The sequence below is a fragment of the Onychomys torridus genome, chromosome 1 (assembly GCF_903995425.1).
Source record: "Onychomys torridus chromosome 1, mOncTor1.1, whole genome shotgun sequence".
NCBI classification, from domain to species: Eukaryota; Metazoa; Chordata; class Mammalia; order Rodentia; family Cricetidae; genus Onychomys; species Onychomys torridus.
This window is the reverse complement of record NC_050443.1, coordinates 29,780,442-29,799,007: the sequence shown is the minus strand read 5'-3', so window position 1 is coordinate 29,799,007 and position 18,566 is coordinate 29,780,442. Positions and strand designations below refer to the sequence as shown.

Genomic DNA, 18,566 nt, shown 5'->3' with positions numbered 1-18,566 from the left:
CTCAGTCTGATCACCAGCCTATACTTTCTGCCATCAGCCAATCAGCGTTTTATTAACAATGAGCATAATCCACAGCAACCCATCACATTAAAAAAAAAAAAAAATCAGAGAAGTCTAGGGGCTTCCTATGCAGACCAAGCATCAGACTAAGTAGGTTGACTAGTTCAGGACAGAACCTGTCTCAAGTCTCTGTGGCTCGAGGCACAAAGGCACAAAGATGACCCTTACCGGACGCTCAAATCAATCACACTCACACTACAGGAACACAAAAGCCACAGGTGCCTCAACCGAAAATACAATCCACCTCCCATGCAAGCCTTGGCACATACCAGGCCACAGACATAGTCACAACAGCAGAGTTCGCACGGAGACCCCTGGCCCCGACACCCCACCCAAAGTAGAAAAGGCACACTGGGAAGTAGTCACACTTCTCAGTGGAGGCACCTTACACTCTCTCAGTTTGCCAGCGCTCACAAACACATAAGTCCAGGGAATGTACACTCAAGGGACCTGTCAAACTCCACTCACACACAAAGGACGTGATCATAATCGCCAATCAAGCGATCCTTGCCGCCTTCACTGTCACCCAGACACACGATAACGATCCTACACGTCCCAGGATCTCCCTGAATCAGCTTGTTCCCTCCATGCTCCGCACAGGCTGGACCATCCAGACACTTGGCACCAAGGCGCCTCATTATCCCTGAAGAGGCTAATCAAGCTCTCCCCAAACCTAGCTGGAGTATCTTGCCCACTGCTCCAAAGAGCTTCTCAGGAGAGGGAAGTACAAAGCCCAGGGGCCTCTGGAAAAATGTAGTCCAGGAAGCGGCCGGGGGCAGAAGTCTGGTGCTCAAAGCTGTGGCTCGGACCACCAGCACAAACTGTTCATCGGAGTCGTGAAGAAATCCCAGCTGACAAGGACTCCCTAGACCAGACTTTGCTCGGGCTCCTCTGAACCCTCATTTCTATTAGACCTCCTCCCCGGCCTTCCACCCGAGGTTAGCAGAGTCCTTGGTAAGAACCCCTCTTATTGATAAAGTTCGTCCAATGCTTTACCAACCACTCTCTCCTGCTGGTTGGCCGTAATTCCTCAGTTGGCTATTGGCAATACTTATTTGTTAGAGACAGCCCAGACTGGCCTTCAATTCGTAGCGCTCCTCCTGCCTCCACTTCCCGACTGCTGGAATTAAAGGCGTGACCTACTGTGCCAAACTTGTTGCCATACTCCCTCTTAAAAACAAACAAACAAAAATCGTTTATTTTTGCGTGTGTGCATGTGGGCGCGCGTGTGGCGTTCAGCAGACAACTTGCAGGAATCAATTCTCGCCTTCCACCGTGTGTCCCCGGGGATCGAACTCAGGTCATCAGGCTTGGCAGTAAGTTCTTTTACCCACTTAAACGAAATTGTCCTTACAGGTTTAACCCGTCTAGTTGAATCTTTCTTGGACCCAGGCTTATCTCAGAGCCGTGAATTTTCAGGGAACCTCCACTCCAGTGGGGTCTTCTGGGAAATGTAGTCCAAGACCTTGCCAGGGACCGGATGGGCCCGGCTAGCGTGGGCTGAGTCATCCAATCCCCAGGCGGAAATCTGACCAGGGAGGCTGTTCGGAATCCGGCTTCCTGCTGGAAGTTGGGGCCGGCCAAGCAAAAGTGGGACTCCGGGTTCTGAAACCAAACTAGGCGAGGCAGTTTGACCAAGAGGAAGCCAGCCTGGTCCTGTAGGTGACAGATTCCGCTATGGCAGTTCTGAGTGTGTGTGAGAGAGATCATGGGGAGATTTACTGCGACTCGGTCCGGGGAGAGTTGAACGACAGAGAAACTGCGAGGTAAGAAAAATGTGCGTGAGGAGGAGCTGGGGTCGAGCTGCGCGGTTTTGTGAGTGCAGCGTGCTGTTGTGGGGAGGGAACATTGCATGTGCAGGGAATGCTTACTTGTGTCTTGGTGACTGGGTGGATCACTGCCCGAGTGGCTGAGATTGTAGAGAAATCTGAAACCTCCTAAATCTCATTATCTTTTCAAATTACGATTAGTAATTGTGTTTCGTCCTGTACATTATGGGGGGGGGGGGGAATAGCTGATTAATAACTAATTAGCATTTTTAATTTTCCCCAAGATAATTGTGCGAAGGTAATCCACGGGCATTGTGACTTTTTAAACACAGTGTGTTTTGTTTTGTCCGTGGGGATGCTTTTGTGTATGTATGTGGAAGGGGGAAGGTTATGCCCAGGATCCTCCAAGCGGAGTGTTCCCTTTAGAGAGTTCTTGAGACACAGGTGAAGTTTGTCATTGTTTTTTGGCTTTTGAGCCGGCCTCTTAGTCTCTTTATAACCAGGTTGACCTGAACTCCGGGTCCTCCTACCTCCACTTCCCAAGTGGTTTCTGTTATTTTGGGTTTCTTTACACGGGCGACATTGCTGTTTAGCCCTGGTCACCCTTCAGGGGGCAATCCCTCTCCCTCTTAAAGACTGAGATACCAGGTGTGAACCACCACATGTGATTACCTTTATTACCGAGAGCAACATCGGGCAATTAAAGTAACAGTGCGAAGGACAGGTGGAGCAGCCACAGCGATGTGCGGCCATGTAATCCAGACTTTGAAAGCAAAGTGCCGTCTCTTTTCCTCCTCTGAAGTATTCAGAAATTTTAATGCTACAACACTCCCCCCTTTCCTTCTGAGACATGGTCTCTCTATGTAGCCCTGGCTAGTCTAGACTTTGCTGTGCAGACCATGCTGACCACAGAGACTGTCTGCCGGTGCTGGGATTACAGGTGTGGGCCATCGTATATAAAAAATATGTGTGTGTGTGTGTGTGTGTGTGTGTGTGTGTGTGTGTGTATATATATACACACACACAATACACACACACATAAATATATGTATATATACTGTAATAAATATATGTATATACATATAAACTATATATGTGTGTATATACATATACAAACTATATACTGTGTGTATATATGTGTATGTGTGTGTGTATATATATACACATGATTAAAGACCCAAGCTCAGGCACAGTTGTCAAGTGGGGATTTTTGTTTGTTTTTGAGATGGTCCGTAGCTTATGCTGGCCTCCAACAGGATAGATCAGAACTCCTGGATCCTCACATCTCCATTTTCTAAGTGCCAGCGTTATAGGTGAGTACCACCACACCCTGCCCATCTGTTGGTATCTGAATTAAAATCCAGGTCTTGCACCATCCTCTCTCAGGTGGATTATAGCTTCACCAAACTGGGTGGAATCTAGTTTGAACAAGAGACTGGTGGGTGGCTAAACTGTGAAGGAGGTTCTTATCAAAGTAGCCAAATGAGAACATACATGGCGCAGATATCCATTGAGGGGCTGACACCACTGAAATGCCTAAAAGACTTCCTTCCAGGTAATAATAATGTAACCATGGTCAGGCCTTACAACACAGGCTTTAAGGTTAATTGAACTAAGTTTGAATCCCACCACTTTCATGGTGGCTCACAATTGCCTGTAACCCCATTTCCAGTGGATCTGATGCTCTGTCCACATGTATGGACATACATACAGACAAAACACCCTTACACATAAATAAACAACAAACTAACAAATAAACAACAATTTTGAAAAGATTGCCTGGAGGATGGGACTGAGGTATTTCTGTTTGTTTGAGAATGGAAGAGAAACTAAATCCGAGTTCAAGATAGGATTTTCATGGATTCTTAGGACACCGGGGGTTTGGGGCGGGCACCAGCTAAAACCATTTTTATCTTTTATCCTAACGCAGGCAGGTGCTAGTGTGATAAGAGGCAGTGATTCAACCAGCTGGAGTAGAGACAGTTCAGCCTCACCCCTAGCATGATGCTGTTTTACAAGACCTTGTAGCGGGAACCCATGTGTCTGTCAGTGCCCCGCATTTATTGGCCATCTTTCAGAAGCCTGTTTCTCTGGCTTCCCAGGCTGTGGACTACATTTCCCAGGAGCCATCACACCCGTGGATATTGCCTGTCCAAAGATGGCAGGGGGCATCGTTTGCATAGCTGAGGAAGAGCAGTTTGTAGGCCATCTCAGCGTGACCTGAAATTTCTGAAGCTCTCGTGAACAGTTGTTAGCGTTGTGTGACGGATGCTCTCTGCCGATGGAAGTAATGGAGTTTAAAGCTAGGGCCTGTAGATAGTTGTGGTCTAGTCTTTTGTTAAAGACCACACAGCGTTGGACTACATTTCCCAGAATGCACTGTGAACCAGGAACTTCCTTGAGTTCCGATCCAATTGGCTTCAGACCCGAATCCCTAGGGACGTCCAGGATGTGTGGGGCTTAGAGTGTCAATTTAAGGCCTGGAATCAGATTGTCCATGGAAATCGAGTTCAGGGGTGAAGGGCTTTCCTACGGAGCGCGGAGTTCTGAAGAAGATGTGGTGGTGTTCCGGGCTGGCAGAGTTGGGGTTAGTATGGGAGCTTGGGGGTGGTGGGGTACACACTTGGGACTAATATGGGAGCTGCGGGCGATTGCCCTGCCCTGTGTGTGTGTGTGTGTGTGTGTGTGTGTGTGTGTGTGTGTGTGTGTGTGTGTGTGTGTGTGTGTGTCTGTCTGTGTGTGTGTGGGGGGGGGGGGGGGGTACACACTTGGGACTAATATGGGAGCTGCGGGCGATTGCCCTGCCGTGTGTGTGTGTGTGTGTGTGTGTGTGTGTGTGTGTGTGTGTGTGTGTCTGTCTGTGTGTGTGTGTGTGTGTGTGTGTGTGTGTGTGTGTGTTCCGGAAAGCGATGGTCATAGTCAGTGGACAGTTTAAACGTACCTGACAGTGTGTGTAAACATGATAGAGCAGCAACCCTGGCACCAACAAGAATTGTGTTTAATAATAGACATTGTAATTTCTAAAAGCGAGGGTGGAGCTGAAGGAAGGGGAGTTCATATCATGGCAAGCAAAATGGCAGAAATACAGCTAGGAGATAAGAGTAGGGACCGGAGAGGCCAGGGGTTCAGGTGCACAATGATTTCGCAGAGGATCTGAGTTTGGTTCTTAGCACTGATGTCGGCCGCTCTCGCTTGTAACTCCAGCTACATGGACCTTCCTGCCCCAGCACCTGCACTCATGTACACACACACACACACGTACACACACACACACACACACACACACACACCACGCATAAATCCTTTTTTAAAAATGGAAATAAAAATTAGAGAAATGGTTCAGCGGTTAAAAGCATTTTCTGTTCTTGCAGAGGACTTAAGTCCAGTTCCTAGCATACATTCAGGAGGCTCACAACCTCCTTCAGATTCAGAGGCTCCAAGATGCCCAATGGCCTCTGGGTACCAGCATTCAAGTTTACATACCCCCACTCCCAGATACACATAAACATTTTTTGAAAGTAAAATCTTAAATAAAGTTGCAGGTAGAGTACCATTTTCTAAAGCAGAGAAACCTTTATTATTTGCAGAAGATGGAGGAAAATGCAAGTATGGCGAGTCTCTCCTGGAACCTATTCGAATACCTCTGGGGTCACAGTTCATGAAGGGACGATCAGAACCCTTTCCAGGGATGCTCAATTCAGGGCCATACAGCACGTTTTCGAAAAGGTGAAGATCGCGGTCATGGGCTCTTGTGGCCGAGCTTCATTCAAATACTATAACAAGGCACGTTTACTCCTTTTGCAGAAAGAACCAATCAGTGCTTGGCTGACGGTGGGAAAATTCCCAGTCCGCCCTACCTTGCTTAGCAACAGATACGGAAGCAATTTCTATGTTCAAAGATAGTTGAAGTGGGGGCAACACAAGATGAGGAGAGAATTGAAGGCTGTGGAAACACTCCAAGCTTTTCTTTGTCAGTGTTACCTGAGGTGGAACAGCAGTTAGTCTGGGCGGTGCTAAGAGCTTGGTGCCTTCTGGGCAAGGATGCCAAACACTGAATTACATTCCCCACACAGTGTCTTACTCATTCAGAAGTCCATTCTGTTGAATAAAGGAGGCTAGCACACAGTGTTGGACATTCAGGATGCTGGCCAGCCTAACTCCTACCTTGCTTTTTATTTAGAATCACATTTAAACGTATCCAGTCCATTGCAGTTATTTTGCTGATTTTTTCCCCTATTTGTTTCTGTGTGACCTCTAGTATTTTTTTCAGAAAGGACTTTTGTGAATATTCTCAAAGTTCTTATATCATAGCATCACACACACACACACACACACACACACACACACACACACACACGTCTTTTGCTTGCTCTCCCCCCACCCTACCCCCACCCCCGCCTTTAAGACTGGATCTTCCTATGTAGCCCAGGCTGGCCTTGAGCCCATAGTCATTCTCCTGCTTCAACCTCCTAAATTCAGGATTACATGGGTATGTCCACTCCTGGTTACTCTTTGTATCTTTAAAAACTGATGAACTGAGTGTGGTGACCAGTCTTTGATCCCAGTACTCTGGAGGCAGGAACAAGCGAGTTCTGTGAGTTTGAACTAGCCTGATCTACTTAATAAGTTCCAGGCCAGCTACATAATGAAACCCTGTTTCAAAAGCCAAAATAAGTTAATTAATTAATTAAAAAGGAATAATAGATTGGCTAGATAATCATTGAATCTCTCATTTCTTTTTCTACAAATATGCTGAAAGCCCATAAGTTTTTCAGGATGGAAAAGTCTAATTAAAACTTGAATTTTCTTTCAGTTATAGACAGTTGATCTTTTTAGAATAACTCTTCATGTTTTTTAAATTTTTTATAACTTTATGTGCATGAACATTTTGCCTGTGTATGTATACCATGAGCATGCCTGGTTCCTCAAAGAGGAACTGGAATTACGGATGCTGTGTACCATCATGTGGGTGCAGGTCTTCTCAAAAGCAACAGTGCTCTTGACCTCCTAGCACCTCTCCAGCGCATCCACTCTTCATGTTTTCTAACCTAGTGCTTTTATTAGGTAATGTTTTGGTATTGATGATTTTTGTGCCATGTCCCCCATGCCATATTTATTTAGACAGCTACGTATTGATATACACTTATAGTCTCAAAATTGTTTCTTTTGCCACCTTGAATCTCCTTTTCTTTTTCTTTTCTTTTCTTTCTTTTCTCTCTTCTCTTTTCTTTTCTTTTTTTTCTTTTCGACACAGTGTCTGACTATGGAATCCTGGCTGGCCTAGAACTCACAGAAACCCAGGTGTCGTATCATTTCTGTTTGAATCTTGTGTTCAGTGTTTGGCTCACTCCTCATAGAATGAGTACTTCTCATTGCTGTAGTGTCCACACAGGTTCTGTTTATTTCTGATTCCTCTACACAGTTTCAGTAGGAATGCAAGATTCGAATTGTTCCTCCTTCAAACTGTAATAATTAGTCTCAAGTCTCCTATCCCCATCCCCCAAACAGAAAGTGTGTCACTATTCACGTCCCAGGGAAATGGACATGGATTCTTCATCAGCCTCACTGTACCCTTGCTCTGCCTGTCACACAGCTCACCCCCCTTCTGTTTTTTTGTTTTTGTTTTTAAGCTTTATTTATTATATAAACAGTGTTCTGCCTGCATGTATCCCTGCAGGTCAGAAGAGGGCACCAGTTCTCATTACAGATGGCTGTGAGCCACCATGTGGTTGTTGGGAATTAGAATCTCTGTAAGAACAGCCAGTGCTCTTAACTGGTAGCCATCTCTCCAGTCCCCTGCCTTTGTTCTTTGTTTTCTTTTCCTCCTTTGTCCCTATGTATGTGTTTGTTTGTTGTTTGAGGCAGGGTCTTACTATGCAGCTCCAACTGGCCATGAATTTCAGACGTGGGCCTGGCTACTGACACAAAGATCCTCCTGCCTCTCTTTCCTGGGCATTGAGATTAAAGGTGTTCAATACCATGCCTGACCTTTGTTTGTTTGTTTTTATTTGTTTGTTTTTCTTTTTAAAATTTTATTTTATGTGTATGTGTACCATATACATGCAATGCCCACAGAGAGGATGGCTGATCCCCTGAAGCTGGAATTAACAGATGTTTGTGAGCCAGCATGTGGGTGCTGGGAATCGAAGCCAGGTCCCCTAGAAATACTCTGGAAGAGTAGCCAGTGCTCTTAACTATTAAGCCATTCTCTACATCTCTAATAAGTTTAAATCTTATTTTAAAAATGTAGTGTTAGGGACTGGAGAGCTGACTCAGCAGTTAAGAGCACTCACTACTCTTGCAGAGGACCTGGGTTTAGTCCCAGCACCCACATGACAGCTAATAACCATCTCTATGGGACTCTGACGCCCTCTCCTGGCCTCAGGGGACACTAGGCATACATTCAGTGCACATACATTCATGCAGGCAAAATACTCATTCATATAAAGTGCAAATAAGCTTTTAAAAGAGCAGTTACTTTTCTCTGCAGAGATGAGGTCTCAGGCCCAGGCTGTAGAGCACACTTGTTAGGACTATGTCAGAGATTGGAGGTTAATGGGGGCTGGCAGTGGAGCTGGAGTATGTGCTGGGTTTTGCAGGTGCCCTGATAATACTACATGGGCTGTGTGTGCTTGTCTCACTGACTGCATGGTGTTTCCTGAGGCTTGTTAGAGCCTCAAAACTGTCTTCAGTTTTACAGTGATCCTTCTTAGATGCTCTAGATTAAAATCATTCAGTAGGTTTGTTAGACACACAGAGGAGTTCGGCCAGCTTCCAGAAGGGAGAGTTCCATTGCCTTTGAAGATTCCTAACTCCAGCTTTGTAGAGTTATTGGAGACATTTAGATTCAGTCAGAATAACCTTGTCTCATACCCTGATATATGGAATGCTTTGTTTGTTTGTTTTTTGAGACAGGGTTTCTCTGTGTACCTCTGACTGTCCCTCTATAGACTAGGCTGACCTGGAACACAGATATCCACCTGCCTTTGCCTCCTGAGTGCTGGGGTAAAGGTGTACGCCACCACTGCCCAGCTATGGAATAATTTTTGACACAACTACTTTGATTATAACTCCATCCTGGTTTTTTTATTTTAAGATTTATTTATTTATTATGTATACAGTATTCTGCCTACACACCAGAAGAGGGCACCAGACCAAATTACAGATGGTTGTGAGCCACCATGTGGTTGCTGGGAATTGAACTCAGGACCTCAGGACCTCAGGAAGAGCGGCCAGTGCTCTTAACCTCTGAGCCATCTCTCCAGCCCCACTCCATCCTGTTTTAGTTGGGGTTCTCTTGATTTTTGGTGGGGCCAGCATTTCATCACACTCCCTCTGGCCTTCCTCCAGGGAAGAAAATGGCTTTTTTTCTCATCCATTTTTCACCTCTCTGGAAAGCCAGGCATCTCATGATTCTCTTCCCTGTGCTCTGTTTCCTCAGGAGTTGACTTCATAACGATAGGAATCAAGAAGAGGACTGGTCACATTCACAAGTTTTCAATCATGGCCCATGTGAGTTTGTATTATCTCAGAAATAACTAGTTCTTCTCATAGGAATGTTTTTGTCCCTTGTTCTCAAATTACTTAACTATAGCAAGAATCCTAACTGGTTTTAATAATAAAAACCCGGAGCCAGATATTGGGGTAAATGCTGAAAGATCAGAGAAAGGAGCAAACCGCAGCCACCTCTTACCTCACCCACTCCTCAGCAGAAGAGGCCAAGCTCCTGTCTCCCCTTATATTCCTGTCTCCACCTCCCGAGTGCTGGGATTAAAGGTGTGTGCCACCACTGCCTGGCCTCTATGGTTAACTAGTGGCTAGCTCTGCACTCTGATCTCCAGGCAAGCCTTATTTGTTAGAGCACAAACAAAATATCACCATACTTAGCCAAGTCAATTCCAGGTAATAGTGATGTCTAGGGTCTTCCCTGCATGGCACTCTCCCCTCAAATGATATCTCTCCCACATGGCAGTCAGTAGCCCTTGTGTTTTAGGCCTAAAAAAATATCTACTCAGGAGGAGTACCTCTAGAGAGGACATCCTAGGGTGTCACTAAACCCATAGACAGAACGATATTGGAAGGAGACAGCTTAAGAAGGTTTGCACTTGCTGTACGTACAGACTGGAGCGTTGCAGTCAGTGTAAGGCCTGCCTCAGTGTGTGGCGCTTGCCAGTACATTTAGAGGTCATGGCAGAAACACTGAGTATGCAGAGACCTGGGGAATCAGCAAGAAGCTAGCTGATTGGCAGTTGCTTACAGGAAGCAACACACTCTGCTTAGAAAATAAATAAATAAATAAAACAGGAAATACAACCCTAAAATTCTGTCAATTTAAAATGATAGGAAATTCCACTAAAAGTACCCTACACTAAAACAAACAACAAGATGGACAGTTCATAAAATGCCTGAATTTTCTCATGTTTTACATCTATCTGGAGTTTGGGACTTCAAACAGGTGTATTCTGTCCATGATGTCTGCCATAAACTCCTGGGATGTCTTCGGGCTACCACCCTTTTGTCCTGATGTTCCTCATATGAAGCCTATAAGGATGCTGTGACCAAGCAGTAGTTTGTTTTTACAGTTTATTTATTTGTTTGGTTGGATGGTTGGTTGGTTTTTTTTTAAGGCAGGGTTTTTCTGTGTGACAGGGTTTCTCTGTATAGTTTTGGTGCCTGTCCTGGATCTCACTCTGAAGACCAGGCTGGCCTTGAACTCACAGAGATCTGCCTGCCTCTGACTCCTGAGTGCTGGGATTAAAGGCATGCGCCACCACTGCCCGGCTCTACAATTTATTTTTTTAATGTGTATGTGTGTATACTTATGTGAATACCATGTGTGTATAGATGCCAGTGGAGGCTAAAAGAGGGTGACAGATTTCCTGGAGCTACGGGCCGTATGGGTGCCCAGTATGGGTGGTCAGAACCAAGCTCAGTTCCTTCAGAAGTGCAGCAAGCACTCCTGACCACTGAGCCATCTCTCCAGTCCCCAGAGCAATAGTTTTAAGAGCCTGTGGCACTCAGCTTGATCAGTCACACTTAGTTCCATTGCCTCCCCCACTCCCACAAACTGCCAGCTTTCCCTCTGTCTAAATCGTTTGTCCAGTTGTACCATTAACACCGGGGCTAATTGTCATATGGCAGGTAATGACGTTCAGCGATGTGGCTGTAGATTTCTCTCCGGAAGAATGGGAGTGTCTAAACCTGGAACAGAGGACTTTGTACAGAGATGTGATGTTGGAGAACTACAACCACCTTGTCTCAGTAGGTAAGGCTCAGTTTAACCCTAGACATTCCCGGGTGCTTTATTGTCAGTTACTGACTTGTTTTTAAATGTCAAGGGGATCTCTGACTGTGTTTCTTTGGGAAAATGGGTGGTTTGCAAAGATGACAGTCCTCACTGGGGACCTCCATGCTCATCCTCCGCCAGAAGCGCTTCGTTCTTTCTCTTTGCCCTTCTTGTGACTGCCACACCAGAGGAAAATTCTGGAATTCTTACTCATGTGGTTGCTTCTTATATCTTACCTTACATGCAGGACTTTGCATTTATCAACCACGTGTGTTCCCTGTGTTGGAAAAAGAGCAAGATGCCTACGTGGATTTGGGCAGTGAGACCAGAGGATTCTGCCCAGGTGAGTAACAGCGAGTGGGACAGTCATCCAGTCGTGAGGAGCAGCCCTCTAACACACTGGTCCAGAGCATCCTTTCCCTGGCTGATAAAGCATGTGCAGCCTTCCCTGCATCACCTCCCCTCCAGAGTCCGCTCTTACCCCGTCATCTCATTTGTCCCCCGTGTGACAGCAAGTGAAGTGCTGTCCTTCTCTCTAGTGGCCATTCTTCTATGAATGACACAGGTCCAAGGCCTTCCCATCTCTTGCTGTTTCCTTTACCTTTTTCCATTTAGGGATTTATAAATTCCCCCATTCTCTAGAAATTTGCAAATATATCATTCATTTCAGCTACTTGAAAAGATTTCCTTCTTCCATGGGCCACCCCATGCAGCCCTCTTGAATCACCTTTATCTACTTTCTCCTTCCTTGTTTTCCAGTTTTCTAACTTCAGCTCGGATTCACTAGTGTTAAGAGAGAGTATATATTAATACACCTTGTATTCTCTGTGACAGGAACATACGCACACATTTTTGCATAGTGTTCATGCATACATGAAAAGAGCACCAGTTAGGCTGGTGGTTAGACATTGGGATAGTGAGTAAAAACAGTTTGGGCCACTTAGAGGAACTACCTGCAAAGAGGACAGGGCCAAAGGGAGACAACCTAGAAAATTCAGGGCCAGGACAAGCCCTGGCTTGTCTGCTTCCCTGCATTCTCCATTTCCTTCTCTGTGGATGAGGATGGCCTTCGTCAGTCACCCAGTACTCCTCTGCCAGGTGCCTTGTGGGGATGATGTACCAGGACAATCCTGAAGGCTGAGCAAGAAGAAGAGCTTTTTGCTCTGCATTTCTGAGGACCGGCATCCAGTCCCTGAAACCTGTGGTGGGAGAGGAGACCTGGCTCCTAAAGCTGTAGTGACTTTGCATGTCTACTGTGGCATGTTCATTTTACACACACACACACACACACACACACACACACACACACACACACACACACGACTTCCAAATGTCTGCAGTGGTATGTGCATGCCCACAGTCCAACCTACATAACAATGAGTGCCACATGCACCCACAGTTTGTCTGTCTGTCTCTGTCTCTGATTCTCTCAATACACAGTAATAATAATAATAGATTAAAAATACATTTGTTTTTGACTGAGCTAGCCTAGGTATGCTTTTGTCTCCTATTGTACAAGAAGCCATGAAGGGGCTGAAAAGATGGGTCAATGGCTGCTCTTACAGAGGTCCCAGGTTTGATTCCCAGCACCCACATGATGGTTCACAGTTGCCTGACTCAATCCTAGGGGATCTCTTGAACTTCTGGCCTCCTTGGGTACAGGCACACACATGGTCCACAGACATACATGCAGGCAAACATCCATACACACAAAATAAATGCATACATTTTTAAAAGCCATGAAGGAAGCAGCCTGTGGAATCATTTAAGTGGAGACAGGAGAAACTAAACAGTGAGCTATGTTACACTGTTCTTAACTTGATTATCCCGTTTGTGCCTCTTGGCCCCTGGTTTTTATAAAATCTTAGTCCAGTCTAGGCACTCCCCCCTTTAAAATTAGCCCTCTGAAATTTCTGGTTATTTTTTGTCTTTTTAATATTGTCCAGATTTGGGTGTTTTTGTTTTTGTTTTTAAGCCATTCACTTCTTGTATGATTTACTTTAACATTTGCTTTTAAGGACATTTTTTTTTCTTTATGGATAGTAAAACAATATATATTTATGTTATTGTCTTTCAGATATAGATTCTGTGTGGCAGATGAAGAAGGTCCTACCAAAAAATAGCCCATGTGCAAGACAGTTATCCCAGTGGGAAGTAATGGAAACTGACCCAAACCACAACCTCGAAGGTTCGTGTCCTAGAGCTGATTGGGAAGGCAAAGGTCAGCCTCCAGCACGAAAGGAGAATCAAGAGGGATGCTTTAAGCAAATGACACCTACCTACAAAAAACTGCCCTTTTTAAATCAGCTCACAGCTTTTGATCAGTGTCCAAGACTGAATATAGAAGAGAAAGCAAATAAATTTAAATCTGAGAAATCCTTTAGTCTTGCCTCAGACACCACTCAACTTCAGTCAGTTCACATGGGTGAGGAACTCGAGGAAGATGAAAAATGTGGGAAACCCTTTCCTCCTGGTTCTAAACTTACTCGGTATCATGCAGTTCATGCTGGAAAGAAAACATTTCAATGTGAAGAATGTGGCAAGGCTTTTAGTTTTCGGTCTAGTCTTACTGGTCATAAGAGAATTCACACTGGGGAAAAGCCTTTTAAATGTAAGGACTGTGGGAAAGCCTTTAGATTTCATTCACTCCTCAGTGTCCACGTTCGGATTCACACTGGTGAGAAATCTTACGAATGTAAGGAATGTGGAAAGTACTTTAATTACAGCTCAGACCTTACTCGGCATCACAGGATTCACACTGGAGAGAAGCCCTATCACTGTAGGGAATGTGGCAAGGCCTTCAGTTGCGGCTCAGACCTCACTCGCCACGAGAGAATCCACACTGGTGAAAAACCCTATGAATGTAATGAGTGTGGGAAAGCCTTCATTCAGCAGTCACACCTCATTAAACATCAGAGAATCCACACTGGAGAAAAACCCTACGTATGCAAGGAGTGTGGGAAAGCCTTCACATGTGGGTCACAATTAAGTCAACATAGGAAAATTCATACTGGGGATAAGTTGCATAAATGTAAAGAATGTAAAAACTCTTTTAGTTTTGCCTTAAATCACACTCAACGACAGTTAATTTACATTGGTGAGAAGTTCTTTGAAGATAAGGAAAATGGGAAGACGTTTTTCCCAGATTCAGAACTTACTCAGTACCAGACAGCTCACACTGGTAAGAAAATCTACGAATGCAAAGCATGTGGCAAGGCTTTTAGTCTACGCTCCATTGTCAGCAGTCTTAAGAAAGTTCATAACAGGGAGAAACTTTTCAAATGCAACGACTGTGAGAAAGCCTTTCGTTGCCCATCAAACCTTGCCCGCCACCAGAAGACCCACACTGGTGAAAAGCCCCATAAGTGTAAGGAGTGCGGGAAGGGATTTATTTGCAGATCAGACCTTGGCCGGCATCAGAGAGTTCACACCGGTGTAAAGCCTTATGTATGTAAGGAGTGTGGAAAAGCTTTCACTCGTGGTGCACACCTAACTCAGCATCAGAAAAGTCATGGTAAGAAATCACATGGATTCAATGGAAGTGATAAGGACTTTAGTTCTGGTTTAGAACATCCTCAGCATTCTTTAATTCATACTGGTGAGAAATTCTGGCAAGATAAGGAAAATGCAGAGACCATTCTTTGTGGTTCAGAACTTACTCAGTTTCAACCTGGCAATACGACCAATGAATATAAAGAGAATGGCAAGGACTACAGTTGGCATTCAGGTGATACAGACCTTAAGACAGCTCACATTAGGGAGAAACGTTTTCAATGTAAGGAATGCCCAAAGGCCTTTAGGTATAGTTCAGAACTTACTCGACATCAGAGACTCCATACCGGTGAGAAGCCCTATAAATGTCAGGAATGCTGGAAAGCCTTTGCTTCTGCCTCAGACCTTGCTCGGCACCAGAGGATTCACACTGGTGAGAGGCCCTACGAATGTAACGAGTGTGGGAAAGCCTTCATTCAGCAGTCACACCTCATTAAACATCAGAGAATCCACAGTGTCGAACAGCCCAAGGATGTAATGAATGTAGAAAAGCCTTCGGCTGGCAGTCAGATGTTATTAAACATGAGAGAATTCACACTGGTAAACAATCTTATAAATTTAAGGAGTGTTGGAAAGATTCTACTCATGGCTCAGCTCAATCAGTTTCAGAAGATTTATAATGATGAGAAATCGAGTTAAGGCAGAACACTTAGAAAAGCCTGTATGACTCAACTCTTACCCAGCATTAGAATGTCCACACCAATAGGAAATCTGTGACTGAGATTTGGGAAAGCCTTCATCTGTAACTCAAGTCACTATCTATGTGAAGATATGTCACTGTGATTGGTTTAATAAAATACTAAACAGCCAATAGCTAGGCAGGATTTTCGAGGTAGAGAGAATGCTGGGAAGAAGAAGAGTGGAGTCCAGCCAGATGGAAAGCAAGTAGAATGGCCTCTACAGAGATGAGTTAATAAAGCCATGAGGGCAGAAAGTAGATTAAAAGAGAGGGGTTAATTTAAGTTATAAGAGCTAGTTAGAAACAAGCCTGAGCTATCAGCTGAGCTTTCATAATTAATAAGTCTCTATGTTGTGATTTGGGAGCTGGCTGGTGGGACAGAAGACTTGCTACATTATCCATGTTAGTCCATGGTAATAGAAAACCCTTTCCAATGTGGAAAGACTTTCCTGGGTTCATATCTTGGTCAAAGTGAGAATATTCATGAGAGGAAACTGAATATAAGGAACATGGAAAGACCTTCCTTCATGGTTCAGAATTTAATAGACATCTGTAAATTGCTGGCTAAGAAAACTCTGAATTCAAGGAGTATGGAAACATTTGCTCATGATTCCAAATTTAACTGATAGAAAGTACATACTCAAAAGAGACAAAGAATATGGAAATGCCTTTCAGATTCATAACTTTAGGAGTATATACAGGCAAAGAACCTCAGATATCCAAGGAATGTGGAAAATCTTTTATTTTGGACTCATCTCTCATGATATGAAATTCATACTGATGCAGAGCCCATAAGTGTTAAGAAAAGTGATTTAGTTATCATATAAAGTTGGGTCAGCAACTGGACATCTATACTTTTGTGTGGTATGACCCTGAGCCTGTGCGTGTTACACAGGCGCTCTTGTTTCTCGGCTGCATCCCCAGCCCTCACTTGTGAGGGAACTTACTAAGACGACATTTTTTCCAAGAGCGTACTTTTTTCACTATTATCATATCATGTGACACAAAACCAAGAAAGGCTAATTTATTTCTAACTCATTAAGATAATTTCTTTTCAGAAACCCCTTAAACGTAATACTAGTAGACCTTATGGCAAAGTGACATGTCTGTCATCCAAAGTCATGATCTAATCTATGTTAATTTAGGAAAGACTTTACTGGTGGGCTATTTATGGACTGTGACGATGCCTTACAAGAGAAGTGGCATACAGCTCTATTTTAGGGTATTTGCAGTGCAATGTCAATGTGTAAAATATTTGAGATATGATTTTTATATGTGGATCATTTATTTTCTAGGAAAACTTAGAAGTGTTTTTTTTTTTTTTAATACAACATAGAAAGTCTAAAAAGAAATTTAAAAATCAGAATTGCATTTAAAAAGTTCTATGAAGGCCTGGAGATGTAGCTCAGTTGGTAGTGTTTGCCTAGCATGCATGAAGCCCTGGGTCTGTTCTCCAGCACTGCACAACCAAGCACCATGACATAGGCCTGAAATTGTACTACTCAGAGGTAGAGACAAGAGGGTCAGAAGTTCAGGGTCATGCTTGGAGCGTGTAGTGAATTCAAAGCCAGCCAGGAATTTATGAGACTGTCTCAAAGAAAAAAGAAAATCTTGTGTGACTAAGGTTACAGGAGATACATAATATATGTATATATACTATGGAAGAAAAGTAGGCTTATTTAGCATAATTCTTACATTTGAAAAGTTTCAGTTGTAAAGGTAAATGAAAAATTACAAAAGAGGCAACCCTAACATTTAAAGGGAAAGGTGATGCTGGCTACTTTTTAGGCATTTTTTTGTGATTACAATTCTGAATGGTGCAAACATATGTTCAGTTCAGTACTGAGTATCATCCAGGTGCATTTCTTGGTACCATTTAATATTATATATTAAGCAATGGTGAGTAAATACACATATTTAGAACATTGAAGTGCATTTCATGTGCATGTTTTTCTGAAATGATTGTCATTTATGAACTTTACAACTTGGGATAATGTCATATCTTTACTATAATAAAGCTATATTCATTCATGCTGACCAGATTTATTATTTATGTATTTATTTTATGGGCAGTGATGTTTTGCCTGCATGTATGTCTGTGTGAGGCTCTGGAATTGGAGTTACAGACAGTTGTGAAATGCCATGTGGGTACTGGGAATTGAACCCAGGTCTTCTGGAAGAGCAGCCACTGAAACATCTCTCCACAACCAGATTTATTTTTTTAAGATTATTTATGTGTATGTTTGTATGTCTCAAAAAAAAAATAAAATGGGCCAGGCGGTAGTGGCACATGCCTGTAATCTCAGCACTCAGGAGGCAGAGGCAGGTGGATCTCTGTGAGTTCGAGGCCAGCCTGGTCTACAGAGCTAGTCCAGGACAGGCCCCAAAGCTGCAGAGAAACCCTGTCTACAAAAACAAAAACAAAAACAAAAAACAAAATGACCAGCACTGGAAGATGCCTTCTGACCTGCATGCTCACTTGAACACAGACACATAAACACAACAGAGGTTTAAAGAAATCTCACCCTATTAAGGACTAGGAAACTAAGTTTAATGTAGAAAAGAAAAAGAGCTGCCAGTTCCAAGATGGCACAAATGGATAGTGATCTAAAGTGTGTTTTAGGTGATAATTTCATGCATGTATGTAATGTATTTGACCATATTCGCCCCCATTACCTTCTCTCCCCAACAAGTCTCCTCCTGCCTTCATGTCTGTGTGTGACCCTTTGAGTTTAATTGGGACTGCTTGCAAAATGAGTATGGCCTGGCAGTGTTTACTAGAATACAGATGACTCCCTCCCCCAGCAGCCATAAACTCAGTTAAGGGCGAGGACCCTGAGCCCCTCTATCCATGATGGAATGCTGTCAGGTTCAGTCCTGTGCAAATAACTCACGTGTGCAGACAAAACATTAATACTCAGAATAAACAATATTTAAAAATTAACAAATTGGTTAAAATGGACAAAAAGGTATTAACACCATAAATATCAGTAAAAAAGTATCTGCAGGGATCTAGGAAACAGAAATGGTCGCCATTCTGGGACAGATGCAGGATAGGCTCAGATCATGGCTGTTATCTAAACAGGACCTAAAAATGTTATAATCCCTAGCTCCAAGCTGTCTTGAGTAGTGGTGATACTACAGCAGGGAATCCCACATTTTAATGAGCAGATCCAGGCATCAGGAGTTTGATTCCTAACAGCCCAATGCCACCCTACAT

At 43.8% G+C, this 18,566-nt stretch overlaps 1 protein-coding gene across 5 annotated transcripts; it reads left to right on the top strand.

Annotated features, from left to right (window-relative positions):
* Positions 1 to 1,605: 1,605 nt before the first annotated feature.
* On the top strand, positions 1,606 to 15,451 carry LOC118585266 (zinc finger protein 420-like). 5 transcript variants are annotated; one of them, XM_036189812.1, is made up of 6 exons: positions 1,606 to 1,826; positions 3,086 to 3,142; positions 9,271 to 9,341; positions 10,971 to 11,094; positions 11,363 to 11,458; positions 13,193 to 15,451. In XM_036189812.1, the coding sequence occupies exons 3-6, from the start codon at positions 9,333 to 9,335 to the stop codon at positions 15,304 to 15,306; spliced, it is 2,343 nt and encodes a 780-aa protein (XP_036045705.1). In that variant the 5' UTR covers positions 1,606 to 1,826; positions 3,086 to 3,142; positions 9,271 to 9,332; the 3' UTR covers positions 15,307 to 15,451. The 5 variants fall into 5 exon arrangements, with proteins under 5 accessions (XP_036045705.1, XP_036045529.1, XP_036045792.1 ...); XM_036189636.1 differs by having other exon boundaries at positions 3,055 to 3,142; XM_036189899.1 differs by lacking the exon at positions 3,086 to 3,142.
* The last annotated feature ends 3,115 nt before the right edge of the window (positions 15,452 to 18,566 follow it).

Excerpts from the sequence above, each read along its gene's own strand:
- LOC118585266 (XM_036189899.1), top strand. Across the intron at positions 11,095-11,362 it reads CAACCACCTTGTCTCAGTAG|GACTTTGCATTTATCAACCA; the intron begins GTAAGGCTCAGT and ends CCTTACATGCAG. Across the intron at positions 11,459-13,192 it reads GACCAGAGGATTCTGCCCAG|ATATAGATTCTGTGTGGCAG; the intron begins GTGAGTAACAGC and ends ATTGTCTTTCAG.